General features: G+C 35.1%; 2 protein-coding genes across 2 annotated transcripts in view; both read right to left on the bottom strand.

Moving 5' to 3' along the window:
- Positions 1–4,360: 4,360 nt before the first annotated feature.
- LOC108553669 (serine protease 33-like) lies at positions 4,361–5,891 on the bottom strand. The gene is made up of 2 exons (XM_017908666.1): positions 5,565–5,891; positions 4,361–4,733 (listed from the first exon to the last, which is right to left on the bottom strand). Exons 1-2 carry the CDS (start codon positions 5,733–5,735, stop codon positions 4,584–4,586), a joined length of 321 nt encoding a protein of 106 aa, XP_017764155.1. The 5' UTR covers positions 5,736–5,891; the 3' UTR covers positions 4,361–4,583.
- A 76-nt stretch (positions 5,892–5,967) lies between these two features.
- The window catches only part of LOC108553668 (uncharacterized), a 34,549-nt gene continuing 20,582 nt past the window's right edge, over positions 5,968–19,934 (bottom strand). The window contains exons 3-8 of the mRNA XM_017908665.1: positions 15,351–15,483; positions 12,565–12,698; positions 11,487–11,688; positions 8,364–9,567; positions 6,256–6,705; positions 5,968–6,039 (exon numbers count right to left, since the gene is read on the bottom strand). Coding sequence (XP_017764154.1) covers positions 9,455–9,567; positions 11,487–11,688; positions 12,565–12,698; positions 15,351–15,483 — 582 coding nt within the window. The 3' untranslated portion in view covers positions 5,968–6,039; positions 6,256–6,705; positions 8,364–9,454. The remainder of the gene's footprint in view (positions 6,040–6,255; positions 6,706–8,363; positions 9,568–11,486; positions 11,689–12,564; positions 12,699–15,350; positions 15,484–19,934) is intronic.

The following is a 19,934-nucleotide window of genomic DNA, read 5'->3' as shown; positions in this document are numbered from 1 at the left end:
ACTTGGTATTCGGATTACTCGTAGCTACAGCACTGTCGAGGCCAGTGAAGTAAGCAGTGCTGCGTGGTGGTAAAACGCCGTATAAACTTTACCGACAAATCTTTTCGCGATTTAATCGAAATGAAAACTGTTTTGATAATTCTGTTCCATGGTCACTTCTTCAGAAAAGTATGCAGAATACGCTGTTCTGTGTAGGAAATTCGTGTTATACGAAGAACTTTTTGAAAGAATGCAAGAATAGTGCATAGAAGGTACACGTGGCGGTTTGTTTTGAAACTTTCATAACCAATTATAATTACACGGAAGCATAAATAATTATAATTATAACATTGGTAAACTCAGGATACTCTCACCTAATTTGTTAGACAACTGTAAACCTAACGATTTTACTTTTTATATGATGTTTTATTTCAGCCAAAAATCGTGGCTTTTCAAAAGAACTCACATTTTTCGGAAACTGGCTAGAGAAAACAGAATCAAAAGGAATTTATAAAACAGAATAAAAAAATAGAATAAAATGTAAGTAAAAGGAAAAAGTATAAATAAATGCAGTTTTTTTAGTTTCTCTGATCAAAGATCAGTCCATCGCAATTCTGAACTTCCACTATGCATACTCTATATTTACTCGGTCTGTATTCTTTCTGCATTCAATTGCATATTCACCATCAGAGCATTTGCCATGCATTTTCCACGCTTTGTACAATGCAAGCTCCAACATATTGTTCCTATCCTCGTCAATCAATGAAACAATTTTTGCAGATGACAGTAAGTAACTAGATGCGGTTAACTACGTACAGTGGATCGAGGAATATGTTGTCCCCAGCCAACCACAGTGCAGGGGTTGGTGTACCTTTGGAAAATGTTTGCGTCATAGGCAGGAGGAAGGACGGCGTATTTCACGTGCGAATTAATGTGAAAGGGTTTCCGAAGCTGGACGTAAAAATAAACATGAAAATAAAATGAAAATCAATAGAATAATGTTTTATTGATTTCAGGTCTCTCGTTTGAATTTTATCTTTTACATCTCTTTTCTTTTGACCTTTTTCCATTTATATTATTTTATAAACTAATCTAGAAGGCTTCTCGAAGCTAGACATGAAAGGGAAACATGAAAATAGAGTAAGAAGCAATCGATTCATCTGCATTTAATTTATTTCTTTTATTTCTCTATCTTTTTATTTCCCTTCTTTTAATCGCTACACAGAATGTACATGTACTGATTAATGTAAAAAAATTGGAAACTGAATATCAAAAATGAGGAAATAAAATTTGTAGATCTAGAAATTTACAATTGATCGAAAATCACGATTCCGAAATTTTCTTTCCCACTTTTACTCTCTTTAATTCAATTCCCACGTATAACAAGTCATATGACAGCGTTTTTTGCAAGAAAAAAGAGAACGACAATCAATCGACAGATTTTTAACTGATACAATATGCTGATTTAAATTTGTCCCTTTCATTCCATTCCGATTTTCCTTCTTTTTTACATTTATTTAATTAAACTTTTCATAATCAAAGTTGGATAAACGCATTTACAAAACTAAACGCGATAAGAAACAGAAAAATAAATTAGAAACGATTATTCCTCGACTGGTTCAGGAACTTTCATGACAAATTCAATCTCGTCTCTTTTGCTTTTCTGTTTTCTCTTTTTTTTTCATTTCTTTCATTTATTTTTATTTTCCACATAGAGTTTATATATACACATAATAGTCACCCTGAACAATCCAATATCGTGATGCATGTTCGAGAATCTAAAGTTCGTGTGCGGGAATATCCTGTCTACCAATTCCATCTGAATGGAACTCCAGCTTGGAAAGTACACGTAAGTGGCTCCGGCGATCGCGTAGAATCGACGTGGACTTTCGGCTATCCAATTGTCACCGCGTATCGGTCTATACGAACGATTTACTCAGATCAGTTTCCGATTGTATTTGCATTCTTACATGTTTCGCTTTCTTTTTTCCGTGAATTCTTTTTCGCTTTTCATTTTTGTAAATTTCTTTTTCAACGCACACATAAGAACTTTCGTACAGAACGATGATAACATTAATTTCGTAGGATCATCACGGGCGGCCACTGATTCCTTGTTTCCAAAGTGGAGAGAAAGCTGATTTCACACGGAAATTAATAAACGCGTCTGGGAAAGTCGATGGGAAACGGATGAACCGATTACAAAGATAGTGGTAAATGATTAGCGCACTTACATTGTCAGTTTTCGTTTCTTATCTTATTTTCTTTTTTTTCCGTTTTTCACTTTTTTGGTTCTTGTAAACGTTAATACGATCTAACGCTGCTAACCCTTTCACTGCTGTGGTCGCTACTATCGTTGATACACGCTACTACGTATGCTGGTAGGTATGAAATGGTACATGATGAACAAGTAAATTTTGTTGGAACTTTAAATTTTTATTCAGTGTTAATCCGTTAACTAAGCGAGGACTAAATTATTTAAAAGATTCAGTAATGATATTTATAGGAGAAAAATAAAATATCACTTGTACTTTTTTACTTTAGCTATTGAATTAATTTTGAAGCGCTTTTCTTTTTTGTTGTAATTTTTTGAAAAATCATTTATGTACATTGTTTTCTTGTTCAGTTTTTAACGAACATAAGTACTACTCAATCAAATATTAACCCAGTTAACGGCTTAATCGACGACTAATTAATTATCTCGTCATTTCATCAACTTATTATCGAACATTGACATTTAGCTATTTTCTTCCTATAGATTCACTCAAAACACAGATAGTCTATACTAGATTGCACATTTAGCAATCTAAAGGTTAACGATCGCGTTAATTTAATTCAGAATTGCAATCTGATAGTAAAATTGATGCCGCTATAGTGTATTCAAAATCAATTAGCTTAATCAAGGCCACTTGTTCCATTATAAAGATTATTTATGCACTGCACATTATTTCCTCCACAATTTCGTTATATATTGCAGTCCTTTTAAAGGAAGAAGGATAAAATAAACATAATTTTGTGGGCAAACATTACAGATGAAAAAAAATAAAATTATAGATAAAAAATTTTACAGCAGATCTAAAAGGGAATTAATATATTTAACGAAGATATAATATCCTCTGCATTTAATTCTGCTGAATACATATCTTTACAAGAAATATGATTACAAAAAGTATATTTGAATATGTCTGTGTAAAAGTAAAATACTAGAATCTTTCATTCATACTGTTCCTTTTAAATCAATTCCTTTATCTATCTGACATATAAGAGATATGGTGGAAAATTAGTACACGAGTGGCCTTAAATTAATTAATTTCGAACGAGCTATAGTAGTCTCTAATATTGCCAAAGTTTCGCATCTGTCACATTTGAAGACCTTAAAAAGCAGCATACGTGTCTATGATAGCAATGAAAGCGCTACGAGCGGAGAGTGCTCTATGACCATAAAATGGTAGCATAAAAATACACGAGAAATAGTAAGTTCCATTTTTTTTTCCTCTTTATAACGATGTCTCATTTATCTATGATCTTAATAAAAAAATAACTATAGACGTCGTTTATCGCGCATTTTGTTTCAATGAACTAACTAATTCCTACAAAATCGTTTACCAAAACGAGTACCAAAAGGAAATCGATTCTATGTTCTTGTCCCTATGAATTTGAGCAAACTACTTTAACCGCATATAAGATACATCGTATGATAAAATAAAGTGGTTGTTTCATATGTGTAGGTAAACGGAACTCGATTAATTCTATTTAATGTGAAGACGACGTGTAAGTTTAATATCTTAAAAAGGAAGTTAGAAGTATTATACTTAATGATTAATTGTTTGGTACCTAAGATTGGAACTGTTTACGTTGTTTATATTGGATTGTAACATACGCAATATTTATTCATTATCTTATTTTTATCGTTTATATTTTGCAAGTAAAGTCTACCTGTTTATAAGGTTCTTCTAAATTCTATTTATAGACACACAGGCAATTATCGCAAGTCGATATCAATGCTCTTGCCTCTCGTGACAATGGTTGAACATATATGCCACATTTTATACCGATAGAATGATTTCGAACACGAAATCTTGTTATATTCGAAGACTATAAATCTTCTTCATCGCACGAATGACTTCATGCAATTGATCGTAGTTACTGGCTAATAAATTCTACAAAATAATACCCTAAAATCTTTAGAATTTTATACTAGAAGTTTCCTTGATTCTGCTAATGAAACACTTTATCAATAAATTCAAATATTTCTGCCTTATACTAAAAACAAACCATTTCATATGTTACAATTCAATATCCAAACTCCTGAACTCATTTCTCTTCCAGCTCAAGAAAAATAATTGTAAAAAATTCTTATCTTAATTATTTGCAATTCCTTCGGTTCTCTCCTATCAATTAAATGATACAAATTATCCCCTAAACTCCCAATCTGTCTATCTAATATTTCTCATGATTATACGATGAGTATTCATCGTGCAGTCACATATACAAGCACCAATTCCATAATTCATCGAGTTGCCATAAATAGACTTATGAACATTTCGTCAATTGATTATTTTCACTAATCTGTTGGTCACAAAATCCGACACGTTAAAGATACACTGCTACCATTTTAGGGCGAAGAGCGATAGACTGTAGAAGTGTCGCAGTCTTAGAACGCACCTGACCATGCAATGAGCGGCTGACAAAACGAATCTCGGTGCTATGTAAGTACCTCCGCAGATATGACTAAAGTGTCGCCGTTGGACCGAGACCTACGAGAAATTGACATTGAAAATTCGGTTTCGTCATCAGCGAACCCCTACATCTTACCGATACAACTAGGATATTCATAAAGAACACTCTAATCGTTTCCAGAGAAACTTGCTATTCTAACGTATACGAATAATATTTTCAGAATTAATTAAAGAACTGCTTTATAGGATGATCTAAGAGAAAAGTTAAATAATTCAGGTGTATATACATCCATTGAAGAGAGAAAAAGAAGATTCTATCAACATAGAAATGCAAATTAATCCTGAAGGAGATGGAACATGCTGTGAGATCAAGATGTTCATTTAATATCAGATTCTTATTTCAGCTCATTATAAAAGGCGTTCCACGTTCTTATCTTCCAATTCAACGTAAATCTAACAAATTTCCGGTCTATGTGGAATCGTTTCATCAGTATTCTGTACTCTTTACTGATATTAATAGTCAAGAATAAAGTGCTTGTCCCCTTTAGAATTATTTTGCATACCTATATTGATACGTTGCTTTCAATATTCTCCTAAATTATTTAACCCTCTTTTCTGGATCATCCTGTGTATTTTCTTCTCTGCGAGTTTTACATCGATCAATTCCGTTAATAGGAAACATTTTACGCATTTTCTGCTACTCTCTATGAATTCTAATAAAATAACTTACGAGGAATTGCCTTTTTTGTCGTTATCGAGACTTGTTAGGAAAGGTATCGTAAATTGACATAGTCTCGATGACGTTTCTATAGCTATATTTTTCACCGTCTCCTCGAGACGATTAGAGTGATTCGAGTATCCGTAGTTTTATATAATATTTAGGAAACGTCACGGGCGCATTTCACCTACGAGAAACGGGTAGTTTTTTATGTCAGTGACTTCTCCGCCGACTATCCTCACAGCTAGATTCTTCGTCGAATGGACCAACGTTTTATCGTCGCTCGATGGAATCTCGTTTGTAGTTACAATCAGCATTTGAAAAGAAGACATCAACGTGAACAACAACAACATCTTGATCATTTGTCTACGACACCGGTTGCTACTGGCGGGAATTTGCCGCTTTTCCCGCGACTCGGTCGCCTTTTGTCTTCCATTTTGCGGTATCCAGAGCGGTATCCATAGGGTGATACGATTTCAATAGCTTCGAGGATCAGACAGGTTCGTATTACATACTCGTCCGGTATACATATTCGTTTTCACAATTTCGATCAACTAATTTCGATCCGTTTCAAATCTTTTCTGCTACTTTGTTAATAAATAGCAAATATTTTTTCTCACAGGCAAAATTTAGATCTCGTCGATTCGGTGTGAAATTTCGAATTCCCTGAAAATTACATATTCCGTATATTGTTTCGCGATATCGTTGTTATAAATTTTAATTTTACAAACTCTCGTTACCATAGAAATTTATAATTATATTATCGCTATTGTGATTTCACAAATTTCGTAAAAAAAAAATCTGTAAAAAAGAACCATCTAATTTTTATGTACAATAGGATAAGGAGAAGAATTTGAAGAGTATAATCATAATCATTCGTACCTCGAAACCATTTAAATCAGTCCCACGCATTGTCCATCGAATCCATGAAACTTCTTTATTCAAGTTAAATTCCGTTTCGGGCGACTCACTCTGTATAGTGGCCCGAGCTGGGTCGCGTTCGTCACCGTCTCCATTGTATCGGCATTGTGCCGCGACTATTATCGCGCGGCTCTCGAGAACAAGGACAATCGAGTAGCCGTGAGGCTCGAAAAGATTAACTCTTTACGTGTAATTATAACGCTACGATATGTTGCACGATACGTCGAAAGTATCACCTGCTAAAGATCTCTTACCATTATGGATATAACGCTCTTTCTCTCTCTCCCACTCACACTGGTTCCCTTGCTTTCTTTCTTTCTTTCTCTCTCTCTCTGTCTTTCTATCTTCCTCTCTATCTGTTTAACTCTATCACTCTTCCTCTCGTTCTTCCCTTGCACAGAACATGTTAAACTGAAAAAAAAGAAGAGAAGAAAAAGGGGAACGGAAGCGTTTTAGAATCGTGCACACGTGGGATGTCCCGGAAAGCCGTCGTATACACAATTTTATTGATCGACGAGCAGAGCGCGGTGCGTAGGCAAGGAAATTCTATAATTACACCTTGTTGTTTTTCTGCCCCGTGTAGACATTTATAGGCGTGTATGAAATCCACGCCCGTGGCAACAAAATAACCAGATCTCCCCCTTTGATCGCGTACAACTTTTTCTTTCATTCTTTCGCTCTTTTTACTTCTCGTTAAAAATAGGGCTTGTTGTAACGAACAAGTTATGTTCTTAAGGGACGAGCCTACGTGTGCGTACGTTTTACCAAGTCAGCTATAGACGATTGATTACAGTGTGCAATAAAACTGTGTTGAAAGTTGAACGACGGGTTTAAAATAAGTATAGGAAAGTTATATTTTTCTATATCGATATTACGCATTTATGACAATTTTTCGCGAGTTCACATATAGCGCGATTAAATGACACAATTGCTCGTTGCTCGTTAAAATTTTATGGTACAAACATTCGGGGTAGTGTTAGGTTGTAACTAGTTTAGACGTAAGTGATAAATTTGTTGAATAATAAAACAAAAGTTACTAGAAGAAAAGAAAGAAATAATAGGGAATATTCGAGTATAGAGTGGCAGTTCAGAATATATATTTTAGGAAATATTAATATACTAGAAAAGTTACGTCGAAATGTAAATAATGATTGTATCATATAATAATTAATAAAAATATAATTTTGGCCTGAATTATATATTTCTAGGCACGATATAAAATTAACCTATGCACGAACCGTGCTAATAATTAATAATAGATTGCATATCACACGCGACGATTTTTCAATTCTTTTGTTACCTATAACATACAATTTTATTGCACGGTATAATTAAACGTATGTAGCTGGCTTTACATTAATTACATATAAATGCGTTTCGTGAAAACTAGACATCATTATTATACAGGAGAGTGCCTTAGGTGGAATCATTTTTACATCGATAATAAATATACGTACAAATATTTGATATATCTCCGTCTTATAGGAAATACGAGGAACGAGAGTAAATTAAAGAACAGTGATAGCGTATTAAATAAGTAACATCGTCGTTAACGACGAATTATATCATTATGCCGATAACAAGGTACAACAGTCTTAATTTCTGATTTGTCAATAGGATGCCAGTTTTGGACTATACTTTGCGTTTGCTAGCAAACATACATATATATGTATAATCTTTTTATATAAATATCTGAGATATTTGAAAACAAAACATTCACATGCACACGTGTACGAAGCTCGTATGTATCATACCTATATAACTTATCATATCTCTTTATACGATAATATGTATATGAAATATATAGGTAATTCTTCGTTCTTACTTAAATTAGTTTTACGACGAGTACTTAGATTGTACTAGAACTAGGAATGTAAAAACGTTAAATAATCGATCACAATGTTCATCTTTGGTTATGTGTGCCGACAAGAAAACAAGAACAAGAAAATAATTATACACGCTTCAAGATGATACACTAAAGATATTCAATTCTCGTTTGTTCTCGTTAAATCGTGTTTAACCTTTCGATCAAAACAAAGATATCAATTTAATAGAGAAACTTCACGTACCTAAACGATAGATATTAAAATCAGCTATATGTCTTCCAAAAAATTGTACACGATTATACTTCAACGTTCATCTGAAACGATAACTATACGATTACACTTCTTAATTTCGAATAAGAAATTCGATTTACGAATTGACATTCATTACACCGTCTCCGATCGTTATGATATACCGACCGAACGAACAGATCTGCCCATCGAAATGCTCGGGATCGCTTCGAGAGGGCGTCGCAATAATCATGAAATAGCGATATGTAGATAGTTTTCTAAACTGTAGATAAAACAGTGCGTCGTATATACTCTCGCGGATACAATAAATTCTCCTCGACGATTTCGTACGAGCGAATAAATTATTCTATTCGATATAGTCTCAACATAGTTAAAGGATTTTGAACCAAAAACAAATATGTACATACAGAGATCTCGAACGATGGTAAACGGTTTAATCTTGCTGTCGACGTTACGAGGAGTGGAAGAAGAAAAATGCGCCCGTGTGTATGTGTGCTTATCTTTTTTTCATCTTTTTCTTTTTAGAAAAAATCACTGTTAACCGGCGAATTACTATTCACTACGTTATCTTTTTCTTTTCCCATATTTTTTTTCTTTTTCATTTTACTTATTTTCGTCTATCGCCGTTTCGATGGTCGTGAACTCTTAACGAGTCAAAACAACCAGGAAACGAACGGAATTCACTCCCGGGATTCGATAATATTTCCGCGAAATAGATAACGATCGATACAAGCGACAATCGAAAATAGTTGCACGAAGAAGCCGCGTCTATATGAGTTTATAAAATTTCTGCAAGACAATAAAATCGCTGCCCCCGTGTATTTCGATATAATCAAGGAAGACATTGTGATTGTTCGTTCTTTAATATATATATATATATATTTATATATATATGCATGTATATAATATATATATTCCCCCCTTCCCACAAGTTCTCCCTTTTTCTCCACTCGTGTTTACACTTCGTTTACGTATATTACACATCTTTTTTTTGCGCTTTTTTTCCTGTGTTTTTTTTTTCTTCACCTTTCTTTAATTTTTTTCTTTTTTCTTTCGTTTAATTATCCTAAAGCAATTGACTTTTATTAAGGAATGATCTTGTGCATCACGCAGAGTATGCACAGTAACGTAGCTAGGGGCCATCCCCACGCGACATTCGGTGCTGAGGACTCGGCGATCGGCGCGGGTATAATTTGCACTGGAACAACGAACAAAGAAGGATCTCACGTTAGAAGCGCACGATACGCGATACAGTGTGTCACTTGAAAAATTTATAAATATAAAATTCCATACGACCGATGAAACAGAGTGAGTTATATTTTTTGTATTTCATATCTGTTAAAATTTTTATTCAGTACTAAATTTGGAATTTTTTCTAGTTAAAGATGGAACAATTACGTGAAATTTATTAATTTGCGACATTACGATGAGTAAGGTCATCGAGAAAAATTGATCTGTGTTGAATGAGTAATGTAGAGATGAAAATTTTTGTAGGAATAAATATTTTTTGTTTTAAAGTTACACTGATATTTCTGAATTTTTTGTGATATTGGATTACAAAGAATTTAAAGGATGAAAAGAATAAAGCTTGCAGCAGTGAAAATAATAGTATTTCAAACTACTATTTTTTCTAATAATTAAATTTAGTCATTTTATTATTTGCAATTTATATTGCTTCCTATGAAATAGTAAAATGTCTTGCAACAGGAAATTACATGCAATTGAAACATCTACTGGAATTTAAAATATAAAATTTTTCTTATAATTAAATTTGTTTCTCAGCTTTTTCCAACAATGTTATTAAAAGCAAGTATATATCTCCATTTAAAAAGGCTTGATTTGACCTTTTGCATTTATACAACACAAAAATGTTCGAAAAATATTTTCTGTTAGCCATTCAATATAAATCATACTTCTTTGATGGCCTCCTCTATCACAAAAAAATATTATTAAATTAATTTTAAAGTAATTATTAAGAACCCATCTAACTTTCATAAGCATAATAAATTGATTCAATTATATAACAATAAGTTCAGAAAATCATTATTTTTATCACATGATATTTTTTCCCATTTTGATTAATCTTAATTATAAAATTCATCTCACGTACATCACATCTAATAATTTACATTAAACAGTTAATATAAACACAGAGAATATTGTATCATTTAGTATAATTGTGTGTTAAGCTTGACTGAAATGGAATTCGAATTCGTGAACGACATTTCTACGATGTTAGACGTAACGCAGGAATGAAGAAGGTATATACGAATTTTGCGATTGCTATTTCTAATTGGACGTTTTCTCTCGCGATGCAATAGCGCTTCAAACGGGTTAATTAGAACGTCTACTTTTGAAGCTACGCATCTCATTCATTAGTTTGCCTTATGTGAAGCATAGAAAAGGAATTTGAGATGAAAATCTCATGGCTAGCAGATTTGAGTAGAAAAATGCTTTTTGAAGGAAAAAGGAAAAAAACGAACGGAGAAATGCAACGTACGCGATGCACAGTTCTTTCTCCTGGTTTGTAAACCAGGCCTAATACTCGTGTATCGATTTCAATCCGTAAAAACAAATTTCCATTTGAAAAGCGAATTCCAATTTAAATCGGTCAAGTTTCATAAAACGCGAATCGTTTGTCTATGGTTTCCGTGTCAAAATAAAAAAAAGAGAGAAAAAAAATAGAGGAAACTGAAAAACAGAAATATTACAAATAGGATGAATAGAATTAACATTCGCCGAAAAATTTTAAAGTAATCTAATATTTAATAACCGAATTACAGGTCGGACATTCAATCTGAAATTAAGCATAAAATAAAAATTGTTTGGAAATGAGTAATTTCTACTTATCATGGAAAATATAGCAATTATAAATGGAACGAATGCAGACTTCACTTGGCTCTTTGATGTCGACAGACAAACTTTTACAAAATCAGTTCCCGACAGTAATTAAATCAATTAACAGCGCTGGAAAATCGTGTAAAGGTAAATTCCTGAAAATGAGTACCCGTAAATTAAATTTACAGATTTTTTAAATCATATTCGTTACTTGCAGGTGTGAAGGAAAGAAATGAAAGTGAAGACAGAGATTGTTTGAAAATTGGATGGAATAATTACCCGAGACCGTTTCCTTTCTTATATCAGCGTATTTCACGTGGTGCAAGGGATAATCAGGAATAGTTGAAGAGCAGCTGATCTCCAAGTATCCATTCTCCCCAGCGTGCAACGCGGACACCTCTATGGTTAGCTTCGCAGTAGCGGACATCAGTTGGTCCTTGTGGTACGTGTGCGGATAGTGGTTTACCAGACTGATATCCACCTAGTGTAACAGACAAAAGAAACCGTGACAATCGGTCAGAATGGCAGAAGGAAAATTTCTATTCAATCTATCGTCAATGGTAAATAACGTTTATCACATTTATGTAGACAAATCCATCAAGAAAGATAATAAAAGTGTTATTCTTCGACGAGTTAAAACAACGATTGCTCTTTTATCATCTATCTTAATTTAAGACTATTTACAAAGAAACTGATATTTTTTTAGGTTCTAAATTTCCTTAATGGGAGGTCGAAAAAATCCAGAGGACATTGATCTATTGTCACAGTCAGTACTTGAAGAGTCAGAGTTGGAAAGAGATTTATAGAAGTAATAGTATTACTAAATATTCAGATGGCTTTAAAATTTTATTTTTGATTTAATTTTTTAGAACTGGAACTTATCAAATAATTCTGATTCTATTTTATTATACATAATTTCTCATTATAATCTAAACTTTAGAGATTGGTAATTACTGTAAATAAGTTTTTTAAATTAATACATTTAAATATAGTCTTTTAAATTAATCTTCAATTAAAAAGCTGCTAATTATTGTATTTACACAAATTACTAGACTTATTACTAAAATACAATAGTAGAAAGACAAACGAATGAGAAATATGTCTATCGCTTTCAAGTGACAAATTAGAGAGTTAATTTGAAACTTGCTATGCCGCAATTCAACGATTACTCGTTTCTACACGCCAGCTTAACTCTTTTGTCTCATTGCAGGTCTTAACGAACGATACAAAACCGGTTAAATTTAAAAGGGGTTGCACGGCTGCGTCGCTAATTAAAACCAACGACATCACCGGGTAAAAATTACTTCGTTCGAGGTTCGTTGAAGAAAGTTGCCTGTTATCTTTGACATTTACTCACCTCCTTGTCGTTTATGTACCAAGTCAAGTGAGGAACTGGATGCGCAGCCGAGGAGGTGCAATTCGCCTCTAAACTTTCGCCCACCACGTACATGCTCTTCTTGAACGTGATTTTCGGGTTTTCAGTCTGTGGTACTACGCAATTTCATAAAGCTAATTAGAACAGAATTACCGCGAACATCTTGGGTAAGAACGCTTCAGGAGCTTCAGACTTAAGCTAAATGTTTAACTTTCGTTTCATTTTTTCTCTTTTTATTTTTAATACATTTGCTTTCTTTCCAGCAAGTGGAACGAGTACGATATTTGCGATCATTTTTTTCCCTTGTATGGATTACGCTTGCAAATGTATTCCCTTCGTGTTTTACACCGAGCGGAACGTGCAGCCTGTACGCGACCTGTCCCGATTTATGCCGATAAAAGTCATATAACATTTTTATGCTTGAACGGCACATTATAATTGCAAAGACATCGTGTTTTATCGCGATTTTATTTCACGGTATAAGCAGAACGATTGCATAATTAGCTGATCGATCGATGAAAGGATGAACCTGGCTGATAGCACCTTTCATCGTTCGAGTCTTTTTTATTCAGCGTCTTATCGAAAACGAATGTTTCTTTCCTGATTAAAGGAGGGAAAAAATAGTATGAAGCAATATGGAAGTTGTAGTCCGGAAAAGTGTAAAGATACGAGCGAATTTAACTATGTTTGTTGCGAGATATAAAATTCTACTTTTGTCAATCCTTTTTTATTATGCGTTTAACCGCTTCGTTCTAACAAGTGCGTATAATATTTGCGTATAATTATTTTCTTGCTATTTCCTTCGTTTCAGAAACGCGAATGCAAATATTAGCGTGCCTGGGCATTACGGAACGAACATGAATCAACTTTGCTGATAGGTTTGCGAAAATCGACAGTTTTTGCAATGATGGAAAATAAGCTAGTTAACGTGTTAACGTTGCATATTATACTTCGTAACGTACCACAGGTTGATATACAATATTATACGTTATTATACTACGAGGGAAATATTGCAAAATTTCTATAATAAAGCTCCTTAATCTCCGGTGTAAAATTCGCCAAGACCAAATAGGTCAGGAAACAATGCGATCAACGTGTAATCGTTCTATTATATATCTATTATACATAATAGATATTATAGACATTACAATATGTTAAACATGTTACAAATTGACGTATAATATTCTATGTCATTATGTGACAGAGAAAATATTAAACAAATTTCAATGCCAGTTTCTCAATTTTCTCTATGAAATTTGCAAATATTAAATTGAGAAATAAACTAGTTAACATGTTAACTTTTGCTTTATACGTTACATCGCGTTACAGCTTAACATACTAGATTGTAACCCGAATATTAAAAAACTTAAAGAACGAAGTTTCCCGATTTTCTCTGCAAAATCCGCGAAGACGAAATAGGTCGAGTTTCCGTGAATTGATGTCTTCAATTATTAAACTGAAATTACATTAAATTGCAGCTCAAGACGTCGTTTTTATGTGGTTAAATATTTAATTTAGACCATTAAGAAAACCGTCTTAACATCCGCGTAGATATGAATTTTATGTATTTCATGTATTTAAAAATGACATTTATAGCTGAAGTGTAAAATAAGCGAAGATCAATGTGCTTTAACCTCTTTGTGACATGACAAGGACGTTGGAATAAAGAATTCTTTTAATTGCATGTTTGGAAGTGCTTTCACGTGTTCCCTAACTTTCCCAATTTTAAAAACTTCCTTTTCGACTTATGAATAGATAACTGTATCACGGAGAAACTTTTTTTACAACTTTATATTTATTTCCAAATTTATCTCTCACATTGTACCAGGCCCTCTCTTTTAAAATTGCGTCACAAGTTAATGCTTCTAATATTCGCGTGACTCTTTAATGAAATATTCAAAGTGGAAGTCAGTTCGTTTTCTGTTTTATCGTCCATCAAAAATGGCATTTCATATCGTTTTAAAATCTCGAAATCGTCGAAGGAAAAGTAGAAAAGCATCGTAATAGTTTCTCACAGATTCGCGAGAAGGAGAATTCTTACAGATTAAGATAACTTAGAGATATAGTGCTAAAATTAACGAAGCAATTAATTCCGTCCCTTTATCTCGTTAGAAAAATCCTTGACAATTTCATACAAGCCACACCGTTCTACATTCAAACCGGGAATAATTATTAAGAACATGCAAAATCCCTCTTTCATTATTTATTTCAATCTTCTATTCAGTAGAAAATCTGGGAAAATTTAGGTCCATCTAACACCGACCTATATAATAACAATGCGCTGCAACTTTTTAAACTTGTTCAAAAGTACTGACCAACTCGGCAGTGAAAAAATATTTCCCATTATATTAAAAATGCGAGGCTAAGTTAATTAGAGTAGCTCGAAACAAAGGGTACGAGTTTCCAAGAACACGGGCAGGGTAAGCACATAAGAATCTCACGATATAAGGGATTTGCAGCAGATCTGAATATTCGTGTCTTCGTATCCCGTAGTGCAGTTATTTATGGTAGCGGAATTAAAAATGACGAAACTCCGAGAAAAATCCATTACCACTCACGCAAAGCACATATAGAAAATATCGCGACGGAAAGATACATGGTGCGGAAAAATGATTTATGGTTGCACAGCACAGACAACGGAAGTTGGACCAGCAGAGAAGCCGTTAGTCCGACAGCCGTTCTGCAATGGCCGAACTGGCGCAGTAGCCTATGCAAAGAAAATGGTGCGCGAAAGGTTTAAGTTTCGTAAAGATGGTCGTATGGCTTACCTATAACTTTCATTTGAACGCTTTCGGAAGTCTCGCTATAAATAGGAGTCGTCATCGAGACTTGACAGGAATACGAGCCGGACGCCTCGAAACGGACGTTCTTTAATTTGATTGTCGTGCCATTTTCCAAGTACTGCAAACAAACGGTGTGTATCGTTACTAGGCGGTTTCGATCGGGTTAACCGGTTACCTAAGACCCCTTAAATAACACGCGACCACTGTTTCCACGTACTCGTTCAGACCCTTCAGCATTGTGCCCCCGCCTTTATTATTGCCTCTTGCGTGCGAGAGCACGCTTGAAAGGGACGCTTGTATCGATCCCTCGAAAATAGATCAAACGACTGTTCTCTGATCGCGTAGGCGTTAGAAAAGGAGCGAATGGGAAAGAAGTGAAAAGTAAAAAGAGAAGGTAACCGTGGAAGAAGAAATTGCTTCCCAAAGATAGCAATCTTATCTACAGGATGTCCTAGAATTACGGGTGAATCAGGGGGCACAGTTTGAAAGTGGATGGCGAAAGGAACATTCTGTTTGCATCGATGAACATACCCTTCTCGACAAAAGTTGAGGGACAAAGTAATTACTTATTCATTTATTTATATATAATTAACGGGTAGCCCCATTAGTGTACCTTTTGTAGACTTAACCAGTTCTATACTGAGCACATTACATATAAAAGACGTTACATATCAAATACGAATGAAGAAATGACAGTATAAATTAGACATATTTAGATAATAGTTTATAAAAGGAATTGGCTAATGCAGCGAAGAAATCTAGCTCGAAACTGGTCCTTTCTACAAGTTTACAGGGTTGGTATTAGCGTATCTGGAAGTGTATTTGCGAGGCAGGAATGATCGCAATGATTCAGTGATCTAGCAGGCGAATAAAAGTTGATAGTTAAACAGTTAACAACGCCATTAATTAATTTAAATAAGAATAGTAGATCGAAAATCGTCCTACGAGTTTCAAGAGGTTTCAGGTTTAGTCTTTTTAAGATTGGTTCATAATCGTGATCGGTAAAGTTCATTCTATTATATGATTTATAAGCTCAGAAATTCATGTTGAATTCTTTTTATGCTAATTTTATATTTAATAACATTAGGAGACCATATTGTGGAGACATATTCAAGACAAATTATGCATAGAAACAAACTACACTCGTCATACCAGAAAAATTATACTCAACTAATTATACTAACGTTTCCGTGTGCGAAAAATTTACGTGATCTCTAAAAGCCTTTATTGCGAATGAAGTAAGTGTATAGAGGTTAATTAGAATGAAATGCGTCTCGAGTTCACAGAATTTTCGTAATTACACTATACACATTTACATTGCGCATATTGATGCACACGTAGGATACGTTGTTCAGTGTATCTCAGGTAGCCACTAGCGATAGAGTATATAGGATTGCGTCTTAACCTCAAAAATATCTTGCCACGGACACATTTGTAGCACACGTTCTTTCAGCGTTGGATAAAGAGTAATCGCAGATTTTTGCCAGTGGACTAAATTCCGAATCTCTGCTTGCATCGTAACCACGTGATAAAATCGAACAGCCGCCTCGTAGCGAAAAAGTACCCTCTGCTCTGTCCTATCATCCCCTATTCGATCGATCCGCAATTTTGCAACGCCCTGCACAGTGTCTGTCACGAATCGAGGATACCGTGTTATTTTTATTAAAGTTGCATGTTTCGATGCAGGCCGTTCCACGTGGCATGGCTGGTTAAGGAAGTCCGTCTCGACATTGTATCCCGATATAATGCAGGCTAAGTTAATACCGTGCACGGTTTCAATTTCCTCCTGCAACGCCTTCGCGGCTTGGTCCCGATGAACAGGGACGTTTTATTTAATTCCAGGTCATGGGCACGCCTACGCGTGGGCTGGGAAAATTTTTGTTTTACGACGTGCTGTCTGAACAGGGGCCCCTGCACGAGACGAGCGCGGTACCCGTACAGCGGCCACGGAAGATGAAGTAATATAAGGGAGCGTAAAGCAAGATTGGATAACGGGCTGGAAGTGTATACGCTGTAACGGCGGAGCACAGTGCCGGGAGTATAACTAAACAATATTTTGCACAATTTTCGTGGAGTACCTTTCCACGGATTATTATAACCAACGGAGAATTTAAACGTACGAGTTCCTCGATGAGCAACCCTTATTGAAGAACGAGGGTGAATTAGAGGGTGTGTTATCAAATTATATTTTACTGTATGTTTGTCGAATAGCATTTTGGACTGGTCGATAAAGAATTGAACGATTGGTTTCAATTTTTTGAACGGAGATTTTCTTGAGGGTTGTGATCCTCGTCGTTGGGGGAAGATTTTTGGAGGAAGTATTATTATATATGTAGGATCGGATTTTGGGTGCACTGACTTAGGATAGTATTGTTGGCTTCTTAATAGAATAAAATAAGCTTATAAATAGAATGGCGGCTGGCTATGAAACAAGAGAGAGATTCGCTACGAGCATGCTCTTCTGATCTTTCTTAGACTGAACTGTTAGTCTGACTTGGACTTCTTACACACATTCTTCAAGACTGCAAAAAGACTGATTTTAAAAGCTCTTAAAGACTGACTCGCCTACTTTGCACCCTTATTTAAACCTTGCATTCTGTCCTCTTTCATACCCAGGCTTTCTTTCTCAATCATGCCCTTTTCCCACCAACCAAGCACTTCAACCACTCCGGAGGCATCCCTAAACTTTGACTTGACTCTACTATAAATATTCTTTGCAGTCAATTCTAAGCACTCTTGACATTCTTTCCTTCTTTCGTACTCATTCCAATTCTACATATAGTTTTCTGTTTGACGTTAGGACTATATAGATTATAGGTCTATAACGGGAAACTGAATAATTTATACATATATGATGATAATCATTGTGGTATTTGAATAGACGCAAAAATTAATGTATTTGAAACAAGGTTTTAAAGATATTTAGACGCTTTCAATGATTCTAGTGTCAATTAAGTATAATGTGTACTGAATGCAAATATAAAAGTGAGTAACAAAGTTATGGGACCTGGATAGAAATTGGTGTTATCGTTTTGTTATCGGAGAATTCTAAAAAGTAGAGCTGTTATCTAACATCATTTGCATATTTTGCATAGACGTATATTCTTTACATAAATACGTGAATCATTGATCGATGATCGTGGACAAAGGTTAAACATAAATGTCATTTTCATGGAGGTTAATATTTGATAAATATTCTGTGTATTCGCTACGTTTCTGTCAGGTTATATATAAATTTTAGGCTATAGTAGAAAGAGGTAAGTCATCGTATCATACTGTCAGAAATTAGTGACATTTCGAAAGGTATAAATGTCAATAGGCAACGAGAAATTTCGCATGCTTATCGCTGCAAATTTAAACGTGTCCTTGTGACGTTACATGTATGCCTGAAAAATGAGAAATAGAGAGCTAGTACGATAAATCGTAGTTTAAATCTTACTAAATTTTACTACACATCTTCGAGCTACGATAAATGCGAAAAGATACTTGAAATAAAAATTGAATACCTCTTTAAGGACTTTTGTTGCTACTTGAACTCTCGCATCTATCTCAAACGTTCATCGACCGAACCGAACTCTTCTTTCCGATTCACTACTACTGGCACAACCCATTAACCTTGCAGTAATATAAATATACCATCCCGATCTAATTGCAACTCCCATGGAGCTACAATTTTCCCTCCACGTCTTCAATTTTATTCAACCTTTAGCTCTCGTTGCCTCGTTAAAATGCGTGAACGAGCGTCGCGATCGAAAGAGGAACGAGCTAGAATGGCCAATCGAGGTCCGTAAAAGGCTCTCGTAGATCCACAGAAACCAATCGAATATTAAATAAGCGTAACGAGCATCGAACAAGTGCCACCTTTTCCTTCTCGCTAGGAAGAAGGTAATTCTGTTTGCCATTCACCGTTCATCCTTAAGAGTGTTCGAGTTAACCTCGACGCTCCTGAGCCGCGATGTCCACCTTATCGTAGCCCGGATACACGCGGCACGGGGCGCGGGGTAAACAGAACACACGCGTTTAGTGGCCGATAAAGAGTATGCGTCACTTTTTCTAGGTTACCCCTGACGTTTCGGGCACAATGCGGCTCGTAACGCAAAGTAAATCGCTCGCCCAATGCACGAACACGGTGAATTTAACGCGACGAGAACCACCCCTGTATAATTAACGCTGTCCCGTTCCTTTTGTACAGCAGCGTCTCTCCTGACAGTCGCGGATGAATTTATTAGTCCACACGGGACGCGACTTTCGGCCTGGAAATTTTCAAAGACGCGATAAATATTCGATATCGGATAGCAAAGGGTACCGTCGTTAACGCTAGACCATGGTCAAATGTCCGGTGAATGAAAGAGAAGTAGGACCATTACAAAATGGGGGATAACAGGAGACGCTAATAATACTCGTACTTTAAGGAAATACGCGGAAAATGCGGAAAATTTTTAATAGAACGTTCTAAAATCGGTTATTTAGGTATTGGGGGTCCTCCCCTCCCATGGGGTTTATTATTATCTATAACTTTCGTTGGTACGCTTGGTCTAGATACTGTGTTGTGCTTCCTAGCAGTTCCCT

This window comes from Eufriesea mexicana, unplaced genomic scaffold (assembly GCF_001483705.2).
Source record: "Eufriesea mexicana isolate 0111107269 unplaced genomic scaffold, ASM148370v2 scaffold12005, whole genome shotgun sequence".
NCBI classification, from domain to species: Eukaryota; Metazoa; Arthropoda; class Insecta; order Hymenoptera; family Apidae; genus Eufriesea; species Eufriesea mexicana.
The sequence above is the reverse complement of the archived record's forward strand: the minus strand, read 5'-3'. Positions and strand labels throughout refer to the sequence as shown.

Excerpts from the sequence above, each read along its gene's own strand:
- LOC108553669 (XM_017908666.1), bottom strand. The coding sequence starts at position 5,735 with ATGATCAAGATGTTGTTGTTGTTCACGTTGATGTCTTCTTTTCAAATG. Across the intron at positions 4,734-5,564 it reads TAAAAAACTACCCGTTTCTC|GTCTCGGTCCAACGGCGACA; the intron begins GTAGGTGAAATG and ends AATTTCTCGTAG.